The sequence below is a fragment of the Telmatherina bonti genome (genome assembly GCF_933228915.1).
Source record: "Telmatherina bonti genome assembly, chromosome: 18".
NCBI classification, from domain to species: Eukaryota; Metazoa; Chordata; class Actinopteri; order Atheriniformes; family Telmatherinidae; genus Telmatherina; species Telmatherina bonti.
In genome coordinates, this window is record NC_136616.1 from 36,532,428 (window position 1) to 36,543,757 (window position 11,330).

An 11,330-nucleotide genomic window follows, 5' to 3' on the forward strand; every position below is an offset into this window, starting at 1 on the left:
CCCTGAAGGACTTTCCAGGAACTGTTTTCCAGGATCCCTGAAGGACTTTCCAGGAACTGTTCTCCAGGATCCTTGAAGGACTTTCCAGGAACTGTTCTCCAGGATCCCTGAAGGACTTTCCAGGAACTGTTTTCCAGGATCCCTGAAGGACTTTCCAGGAACTGTTCTCCAGGATCCTTAAAAGGACTTTCCAGGAACTGTTCTCCAGGATCCCTGAAGGACTTTCCAGAACTGTTTTCCAGGATCCCTGAAGGACTTTCCAGGAACTGTTCTCCAGGATCCCTGAAGGACTTTCCAGGAACTGTTCTCCTGGACCCTTAAAGGACTTTCCAGGAACTGTTCTCCAGGATCCCTGAAGGACTTTCCAGGAACTGTTCTCCAGGATCCCTGAAGGACTTTCCAGGAACTGTTTTCCAGGATCCCTAAAGGACTTTCCAGGAACTGTTTTCCAGGATCCCTGAAGGACTTTCCAGGAACTGTTTTCCAGGATCCCTGAAGGACTTTCCAGGAACTGTTTTCCAGGATCCCTAAAGGACTTTCCAGGAACTGTTCTCCAGGATCCTTGAAGGACTTTCCAGGAACTGTTTTCCAGGATCCCTGAAGGACTTTCCAGGAACTGTTCTCCAGGATCCCTGAAGGACTTTCCAGGAACTGTTCTCCAGGATCCCTGAAGGACTTTCCAGGAACTGTTCTCCAGGATCCCTGAAGGACTTTCCAGGAACTGTTCTCCAGGATCCCTGAAGGACTTTCCAGGAACTGTTCTCCAGGATCCCTGAAGGACTTTCCAGGAACTGTTCTCCAGGATCCCTGAAGGACTTTCCAGGAACTGTTCTCCAGGATCCCTGAAGGACTTTCCAGGAACTGTTCTCCAGGATCCCTGAAGGACTTTCCAGGAACTGTTCTCCAGGATCCCTGAAGGACTTTCCAGGAACTGTTCTCCAGGATCCCTGAAGGACTTTCCAGGAACTGTTTTCCAGGATCCCTGAAGGACTTTCCAGGAACTGTTCTCCAGGATCCCTGAAGGACTTTCCAGGAACTGTTCTCCAGGATCCCTGAAGGACTTTCCAGGAACTGTTCTCCAGGATCCCTGAAGGACTTTCCAGGAACTGTTCTCCAGGATCCTTAAAAGGACTTTCCAGGAACTGTTCTCCAGGATCCCTGAAGGACTTTCCAGAACTGTTTTCCAGGATCCCTGAAGGACTTTCCAGGAACTGTTCTCCAGGATCCCTGAAGGACTTTCCAGGAACTGTTCTCCTGGACCCTTAAAGGACTTTCCAGGAACTGTTCTCCAGGATCCCTGAAGGACTTTCCAGGAACTGTTCTCCAGGATCCCTGAAGGACTTTCCAGGAACTGTTCTCCAGGATCCCTGAAGGACTTTCCAGGAACTGTTTTCCAGGATCCCTAAAGGACTTTCCAGGAACTGTTTTCCAGGATCCCTGAAGGACTTTCCAGGAACTGTTTTCCAGGATCCCTGAAGGACTTTCCAGGAACTGTTTTCCAGGATCCCTAAAGGACTTTCCAGGAACTGTTCTCCAGGATCCTTGAAGGACTTTCCAGGAACTGTTTTCCAGGATCCCTGAAGGACTTTCCAGGAACTGTTTTCCAGGATCCCTGAAGGACTTTCCAGGAACTGTTTTCCAGGATCCCTGAAGGACTTTCCAGGAACTGTTCTCCAGGATCCCTGAAGGACTTTCCAGGAACTGTTCTCCAGGATCCCTGAAGGACTTTCCAGGAACTGTTCTCCAGGATCCCTGAAGGACTTTCCAGGAACTGTTCTCCAGGATCCCTGAAGGACTTTCCAGGAACTGTTCTCCAGGATCCCTGAAGGACTTTCCAGGAACTGTTCTCCAGGATCCCTGAAGGACTTTCCAGGAACTGTTCTCCAGGATCCCTGAAGGACTTTCCAGGAACTGTTCTCCAGGATCCCTGAAGGACTTTCCAGGAACTGTTCTCCAGGATCCCTGAAGGACTTTCCAGGAACTGTTCTCCAGGATCCCTGAAGGACTTTCCAGGAACTGTTTTCCAGGATCCCTGAAGGACTTTCCAGGAACTGTTCTCCAGGATCCCTGAAGGACTTTCCAGGAACTGTTCTCCAGGATCCCTGAAGGACTTTCCAGGAACTGTTCTCCAGGATCCCTGAAGGACTTTCCAGGAACTGTTCTCCAGGATCCCTGAAGGACTTTCCAGGAACTGTTCTCCAGGATCCCTGAAGGACTTTCCAGGAACTGTTCTCCTGGATCCCTGAAGGACTTTCCAGGAACTGTTCTCCAGGATCCCTGAAGGACTTTCCAGGAACTGTTCTCCAGGATCCCTGAAGGACTTTCCAGGAACTGTTTTCCAGGATCCCTGAAGGACTTTCCAGGAACTGTTCTCCAGGATCCCTGAAGGACTTTCCAGGAACTGTTCTCCAGGATCCCTGAAGGACTTTCCAGGAACTGTTCTCCAGGATCCCTGAAGGACTTTCCAGGAACTGTTTTCCAGGATCCCTGAAGGACTTTCCAGGAACTGTTCTCCAGGATCCTTGAAGGACTTTCCAGGAACTGTTCTCCAGGATCCCTGAAGGACTTTCCAGGAACTGTTTTCCAGGATCCTTAAAAGGACTTTCCAGGAACTGTTCTCCTGGACCCTTAAAGGACTTTCCAGGAACTGTTCTCCAGGATCCCTGAAGGACTTTCCAGGAACTGTTCTCCAGGATCCCTGAAGGACTTTCCAGGAACTGTTTTCCAGGATCCCTAAAGGACTTTCCAGGAACTGTTTTCCAGGATCCCTGAAGGACTTTCCAGGAACTGTTTTCCAGGATCCCTAAAGGACTTTCCAGGAACTGTTCTCCAGGATCCTTGAAGGACTTTCCAGGAACTGTTTTCCAGGATCCCTGAAGGACTTTCCAGGAACTGTTTTCCAGGATCCCTGAAGGACTTTCCAGAACTGTTTTCCAGGATCCCTGAAGGACTTTCCAGGAACTGTTCTCCTGGACCCTTAAAGGACGTTCCAGGAACTGTTTTCCAGGATCCCTAAAGGACTTTCCAGGAACTGTTTTCCAGGATCCCTGAAGGACTTTCCAGGAACTGTTCTCTTGGACCCTTAAAGGACTTTCCAGGAACTGTTCTCCAGGATCCCTGAAGGACTTTCCAGGAACTGTTCTCCAGGATCCCTGAAGGACTTTCCAGGAACTGTTCTCCAGGATCCTTAAAAAGACTTTCCAGGAACTGTTCTCCTGGATCCTTAAAAGGACTTTCCAGGAACTGTTCTCCAGGATCCCTGAAGGACTTTCCAGGAACTGTTCTCCAGGATCCTTAAAAAGACTTTCCAGGAACTGTTCTCCTGGATCCTTAAAAGGACTTTCCAGGAACTGTTCTCCAGGATCCTTAAAAGGACTTTCCAGGAACTGTTCTCCAGGATCCTTAAAAGGACTTTCCAGGAACTGTTCTCCAGGATCCTTAAAAGGACTTTCCAGGAACTGTTCTCCTGGATCCTTAAAAGGACTTTCCAGGAACTGTTCTCCAGGATCCTTAAAAGGACTTTCCAGGAACTGTTCTCCAGGATCCTTAAAAGGACTTTCCAGGAACTGTTCTCCAGGATCCTTAAAAGGACTTTCCAGGAACTGTTCTCCTGGATCCTTAAAAGGACTTTCCAGGAACTGTTCTCCTGGATCCTTAAAAGGACTTTCCAGGAACTGTTCTCCAGGATCCTTAAAAGGACTTTCCAGGAACTGTTCTCCAGGATCCTTAAAAGGACTTTCCAGGAACTGTTCTCCAGGATCCAAAAATCTATTTGTTCTGTTCTCTGTCCAGATGATCCACTCTGTCCACACTGATTCAGTCATGTAGAGATCCAGGTTCTGGGGAGGATCCGTGGCTACATCGGACCCGCTGAGGTCCAGGTTGTGGGGAGGATCCATCCCTCCATCTGACCCGTTGAGGTCCTGGTCCTGGAGAGGATCCGTCCTTCCATCGGACCAGTTTCTATTGACCTTTAGTCCAGTTCTTGGGTCATGTGACCTCAGTGTTTCTGATGAGGCTTCAGCCGACAGTAGACGTACCCGCTGGAGGTCCAGATGGGTCTCTCAGGTTCTGGTCCCGGTTTCTTTCTGACCCAGTTCATCATCAGACATGGAAACTTCCAGATAAAATGATCCATATTCATGAGTCTCCTCTGGGTGGAGGAGCAGGTGGAGACGCTCCTCCTCACACCTTCAGCTTCTCCTGCGGGCAGAGAGGAGGAGGAGGAGGAGGAGGGCGGCGCCCGGCGTGCTGAACATCTGCTTCAAAGCGTCATGTGGGCGGGTTCGGCACCGAGCTGGACGGTTTCCTGGCTGAAACCTGTGATTTGGCTCCTTCGACTGCAGGAGAAGGAGGAGCTGCTGGGGTGGAGGAGGACATGCTCCTTGTTGACCCTGTTATTACCTCATCAGCCATAAACTCTCTCTTCAGCCAGCGCCCGTCCCGCCTCCCGTCATGGCAGTCTTACAGGCTGTTGTCAGACGGCAGGGGACGGCGTCCATGTCTCCCAGTGGCTGATGGAGGGTTGTCCACCGTGTTTCTGTCTGCTGTAAAAACGCCGACCTGTAGACTTTTCTAGATAATGCCGAGTCATCATTCCTCTAACTCTAGATCTTTAGGCTGGTCTGGTTCCTGCTGTAACGTTTAACCTCTTAATTCCCACCGGGTCGCCGGCGATCCAGTCGTACACCTGGGCACCGTCTGATGATGAAGAACAGGTTAAAAATAAAATTCAAGATGCTGGAAACCGTGACGAGGATCCAGTTTGAGGTTCACCTCGTCTGCAGGACTACCGCTAAAATTCATCTGATGTACGAGTTATCTCTGCTGACATCTAGTGGCCGCAGTAAAACATGCAGCCTGACACTTTTCAGAGGTTCAGACCTTCCCGGCCTGCAGGCATTGATTATTTATTTAAATAACGTGTTTTATTGTTCATCTTTTTATTTTAAGATAACTTTAACAAGTAGTCTCAAGATGAAAAAGCTTGTTTTCACACAATTTTCTCGTTATCCTGAGAAGATCAGCTGTTTCTCAAAACAACCACATGCTCCAGCTTGTTATCAGAAGATTAACAGCTTTGGTTCATCAATATCACTTATTAATCTGGATTATCTTGAGAAAACAGGATCTTTGACTCATTACTTGGAGAAAACACACATTCATCATCTCATCTGCAACCCCAATTCCAGCCAAGTCGAGTCTTTAAGTGTAAATAAAAACTAAATAGTGATTTGTAAATGTCAGGTTTCATTCCTGGTGGAAAATAAACTTATCAGCTGTTTAAACTGAGACATTTTACATTGTTCTAAATGGAGCAACAAAAGGCTGGAAAACAGCTACATTGGTTCCCTGGCAGCAGGTCGGTGACATGACCGGACATATTGGAGCATATTGAAGAAAAGTCTTCATCTGAAAAATAATTCTATGATAAATTAAAGTTTGTCCAGGGAGGGGTCAGCATGGATGTTAATGTCACCGCCAATGACAAAATGGCGAGATAATCCCTGCTGTGAGCTTTGTGGGACAAACGGCTCAACGTCTTCCCACCAGAGGAAAACCGTACCGCTGCGGTATCAGGTATGGGTGTATGTGTAGACAGGCAAAGACATGAGCATGTTCCCTCAAGAGATAAAAACCACGTGGCTGTCGATAATATAACAATAATAACAACAGGTTGGATTTCTGTAGCTGTTAAAAGACGAAGAGCTTTACGTAGCCGCAGCCAGGACAGACTGGTGGAAGCCTTAGCACCTGAGCTGGTGTCGTCCCTGAAAAGAGATTTCTGAGACATTTAGCTGATTTAATGCCAAGAACTTTACTCTAAATCCTGTTAAACACAACCTGAACCTTGTCTTCTGCCTTCTAATGGACACCAGGAAGCAGAAGGTTAAGCTGGACTCATTCTGACCTATCGCATTCGCCAAAAACAGTACATTTGTTTTGTTACATTTTGTTAAAGGAACAAATTAAGACCTCATATTGAAAAAAAAAGTGATTTTTTAAAAACAATTTATTCATCAATCGAGCCTTAAATGGTTAAAAACACCAAAAAGAGACATTAATCATTTTGTGATGTAAAAATGAAACCACAATAAATCGTTTACAAAGTATTTATGCCTTAATGTGACCTTTAACCTTTACAGTTCAACTGAGAAAAGAAAAATACAATCGCATTTGAAGCATCTACGCTCTCAGATGTGCTCAGAAGTGATGTTCAGTTGTCACGCCCACAATGATGTCATCGTTTTCAGCCAATCTCTGGACGGTCGGCATGGGGGGTGCTGTTGCCATGGAGATAATATGATTATTTCTCCCCACTAAGATTTTTAGGGCACATTCCCACTAGGATAGTCCGGGCTGCAGTTACAAGAACTGGTCACTGGGGGGCGATGTCCTCCGCTACAGTGGAGGAAGAAAGAAAAAGAAAATCCAGCTCACTGATTGATCGGGAGTGTAAAGATCTACTACAATAGAGATCATATATACATAGACGCCGCAAAGCATCACGTTGCCTATACAAGCTGACGTCTCATCGCGCCGCCATCTTGGATGGGTCTCCATGCGCCTCCAATGCATTTGTAAGGTGTAGGTCCAACCACAACGATAACTTCATGAATTTCTCCTGATTTTTCTCATAGTTTGGTTTGTTACAAAGGGCAGAGATGTTGTTATGATACAGATCACTGTAAAACATTAAAAACTACGTGCTTTTATGCTAAAATATTTTTATAATGCTATTTAACTAAGACATAAGGTAGCTACAATATAAATATATGTATAAATGAATTTGATACGAACATGTTTAATTGTTTATTGATGCATTTGGATTTATCTATTTTTATCTGGTCAAATAAATTATAATCTAACCTTGTGAAATGTAATTTCACACGATCTGCTCTCAATATTTCGCCGGTTATTGCACCATATGCTGAACAAAATACAGGAATAGTTGCTGCTTTCTCTTGACTATGGTTGACTCTTTCTTTTATTCACATTTATTAATTTATCAATATAGAGATGCAGTCATACAGAGTCTGAAAATAAAGTATTGTATCAAAACTGTGCGATTCAGAAGTTACCCAGAAAAAAACTCAAAGAACGTAAACCTCCACCAAGGTCTTTAACAAGTTCCTGGATCCAAACGGTGATCTGGATCACCACCAAAATTAAATCTGTTCTTCCTTCTCACGTTTCCAATAAGTCCTGAAAATTTAATTTACATCTGTCCATAACTTTTAAGTTATCTTAAACACAAACAGACAAACATAAAGCTGGTAAAAACATAACCTCCTTGGTGGAGGTAATTATGGTAACATATAAAACTCTCTTTGTGAAGCATCAACATCATGTTTTTCCACAAACACCTCGTAGGAGTAAAATGTATCATTTGCATTTAGTAAATTATTCACTGTGTTAACATTATTTATAAACCAGTTATGTAGAAAAGTGTTTTGTTTGTGTGTAATATAAACGTGTTGTTCCACAAAAAACAGTTATGTGGGGAAACTACGTTGATCTGCAGCAAGACTCGACAGCGGAGACCCATCCAATATGGTGGCGACACTGGTTCACTCTCCAGCGCTCAAAGAGGCGTCTATGTATATATGATGTCTATGGTTTACTACGAGTAAATAATAAAGCAGCGATAAATATCTGCAGTCTGATGTAGCTTACAAAGTGTCTGTCATTCTTTAAAAACGTAATCTTTATTGACAGTTAATAACGAAACAAACGAGTCATGAACAAGTGACAGCGACAAGGTCAGAGGTTAAGATGATGTCATGTTTTTCTGTTTCTCTTCTACTTCCTACTCTTCCTACTTGCACCTGAACAGAGACACCCGGCTTTTAAGCCAACCAGAGTTCACTTGTTTGGTCCACAGCAGACGGCTGCAAACGACCCAGACTATCCCTGGAGGTGGAGCAGGTTTTGTTGGAAGTGGACCAAATGGCACCAGTGTGAATGCGCCCTGAAAAGCTCCATACAGCTTTGCATCATGGGAAAATTACTCCAGCGTTACCTTTGTCTCTGCGTCGATATAAAGACACCATGAGGAGAGTGGAGATGAAGTACGGACAGAACACCAGCAGGTGGAGGAGCACCATGAAGCCAACATGGAGGGAGGAGGAGGCAGGGGGCGGGGCTACAGTAGTGGGCGGGGCTCCAGGTTTACCTGCAGAGAGAATCCCACCTGGTCAGGTGACTGTGTGGATGAAAGAAGTGTTGAAATGAGAGTGAAGCTCCTCACCTGTGACAGAGATCCAGCTGGGTGGAGACTCTCCATGACTGTTGATGCTACACCTGTAGAGACCTTCATCAGACCTGCTAACATGGTGGAGGGTCATGTGACCTGTAGACTCAGTCCTGATGAGGGAGCCATCTTTATAGAAAGCAGCTGGGAGGTTGGAGGGAGGCTTTGATTGACAGCTCAGAGTGAGGTCATCTCCCTCCATCACAGGGAGGACAGGACTCTGCAGGATCACTGATCCACCTCAACACAGAGACAAACTCCAGCATTTCATCCATTTCCACACAGCTTCATCACCACTAACTCCACAGTCTCATCTTACCAGTGACAGTCAGATTGATGCTGTTACTGGTTGCTCCCTCTCTGGACTCACACCAGTACACTCCAGTGTCACGCTGGACGGTGTAGCTGATCTTACAGGAAGAACCAGTTACTTCTCCCCAGATGGCACACTGAGTCCTGGTGTCTCTGGTTGTGTTTCTCCTCACCGTCCATCCAGCAGAGCCGTCGTCGTCCTCACAGATCAGACACACAGAGACTCCTTCAAAAACCTGAGACATTTCTGGCCTCATTGTCAGACGAGCTGCGAGGAAAACGGGATGATGATCAATATCATGTTGACTCATTATTAAAGCTGAATAATCATATTGGTCATGTATTGATCAGTGGGATTAAATCAGGCTGCAGAAGTAAAGGCTACATGAAGTTGTTCAAGAATTAACAGATGATTTAATCATGGAATCTGATGAATTACACACCATCAGACAAGCTTCCTTGTCGTGCATTTTTAAACTCGTTTAAAACTCATTTTTATTCTCTGGCTTCCAACCCAGCGTGTTTTAGTGCGCTATGTTCTGTCTTATTGGTTTTATCTGCTTTTAATCAGTTTATTCTTGTAAAATCGATCATTGTTTTTAAATAGTTTTAAAAGAATCATTTTATTTATTCCCGTACTGCTTCCTTTAATAACGTCCAGTGTTTTGTTTTAGCTGTTGTTGTTTTAAAGACAGCTTTAGTCCTCTCAAAGAGTCCTATGGGAGGAAGAGCCTTTAGCTATCAGGCTCCTCTCTTATGGAACCAGCTCCCACCGTGGGTTCAGGAGGCAGACTCCCTCCACACCTTTAAGATGGAGCTGAAAACCTTCCTTTTCCATGATTCTTATAGTTAGGATATGAGCATCTCCTGAGTTGGAGTCTGCATGTACGGAACCCAACTGTCCAGGTTCTGCTCATTGCTCTTATAGTTATGGGTAGTCTAGCCATCCATTACTTATGTAGCAGTGGGGATGTTACCTGATGCACTGAGAAGTACCTCGCTCTATTTCTCGAATAAATTAATGTATAAATATATGATAATATAACCGTCTCTGACTTATTTCTCCTTTTTTCTGCTGGTCTTCCTGAATAAGTGCAGTTGTACATGTTGATCTGTCTTTCCTGTCCTCTCCACTCCTCTCACACCTCAGCGGCGTCCTGTGGCCAGAGCGGGCGACGTCAGTCCACCTGTATCTTAGACCCTCTCCCAACGAGCCGCTTTAAGGACACTTTCCCTTTAGTTGGTCCATCATGACTGAATCGTTGAATTGCAGGGGTCGCTGCTATAATAACGTGTTAGCAGCTGTTAGCATGTGTAAAATGTGTGTTAGTTTTCTGTCCCCGCCCTGGAACAGCCGAGGAACTCTTTTACAGGATCCAGTTAGAATGATCTGCAATGTAAAACAACTGATCCCCTCCAGGTCCAGGTCCAGGTCCAGATCCAGGTCCCGATCCAGGTCCCGATCCTGGTCCCGATCCTGGTCCCGATCCAGGTCCCGATCCCGGTCCAGATCCAGGTCCAGGTCCCGATCCAGGTCCCGATCCAGGTCCAGGTCCCGATCCAGGTCCCGATCCAGGTCCAGATCCAGGTCCCGATCCAGGTCCAGGTCCCGATCCAGGTCCCGATCCAGGTCCCGATCCCGGTCCAGATCCAGGTCCCGATCCAGGTCCCGATCCAGGTCCCGATCCAGGTCCAGGTCCAGGTCCCGATCCAGGTCCAGGTCCAGATCCAGGTCCCGATCCTGGTCCCGATCCAGGTCCAGATCCAGATCCAGATCCCGATCCAGGTCCCGATCCTGGTCCAGATCCAGGTCCAGATCCAGGTCCCGATCCAGGTCCCGATCCAGGTCCAGGTCCCGATCCAGGTCCCGATCCAGGTCCAGGTCCCGATCCAGGTCCCGATCCAGGTCCAGGTCCCGATCCAGGTCCCGATCCAGGTCCAGATCCAGGTCCCGATCCAGGTCCAGGTCCCGATCCAGGTCCCGATCCAGGTCCCGATCCAGGTCCAGATCCAGGTCCAGATCCTGGTCCAGGTCCAGGTCCCGATCCTGGTCCAGGTCCAGATCCAGGTCCCGATCCAGGTCCAGATCCAGGTCCCGATCCAGGTCCAGATCCAGGTCCAGATCCAGGTCCCGATCCTGGTCCAGATCCAGGTCCAGATCCTGGTCCCGATCCTGGTCCAGGTCCAGGTCCAGGTCCAGGTCCAGATCCTGGTCCAGATCCAGGTCCCGATCCAGGTCCCGATCCTGGTCCAGATCCAGGTCCAGATCCAGATCCAGGTCCCGATCCAGGTCCAGATCCAGGTCCAGATCCAGGTCCCGATCCAGGTCCAGATCCCGATCCAGATCCCGATCCAGGTCCCGATCCAGGTCCAGATCCAGGTCCAGATCCAGGTCCCGATCCAGGTCCCGATCCAGGTCCAGATCCAGGTCCTGATCCCGATCCCGATCCAGGTCTCGATCCAGGTCCAGATCCAGGTCCTGATCCCGATCCAGGTCCCGATCCAGGTCCAGATCCAGGTCTCGATCCAGGTCCCGATCCTGGTCCAGATCCAGGTCCAGATCCAGGACCAGATCCAGATCCCGATCCAGGACCAGATCCAGATCCCGATCCAGGTCCCGATCCAGGACCAGATCCCGATCCAGGTCCCGATCCAGGTCCCGATCCAGGTCCAGATCCAGGTCCCGATCCAGGTCCAGATCCAGGTCCCGATCCAGGTCCCGATCCAGGTCCAGATCCAGGTCCTGATCCCGATCCCGATCCAG

At 47.5% G+C, this 11,330-nt stretch overlaps 1 protein-coding gene across 1 annotated transcript; it reads right to left on the bottom strand.

Annotated features, from left to right (window-relative positions):
• Positions 1 to 6,379: 6,379 nt before the first annotated feature.
• LOC306769320 (Fc receptor-like B) lies at positions 6,380 to 8,811 on the bottom strand (the record flags this gene model as incomplete). The annotated part of the gene is given in 4 exon segments (XM_079257886.1): positions 6,380 to 6,402; positions 8,024 to 8,198; positions 8,202 to 8,494; positions 8,574 to 8,811. Coding segments are annotated over 4 exon segments (729 nt in total).
• Between the last annotated feature and the right edge of the window lie 2,519 nt (positions 8,812 to 11,330).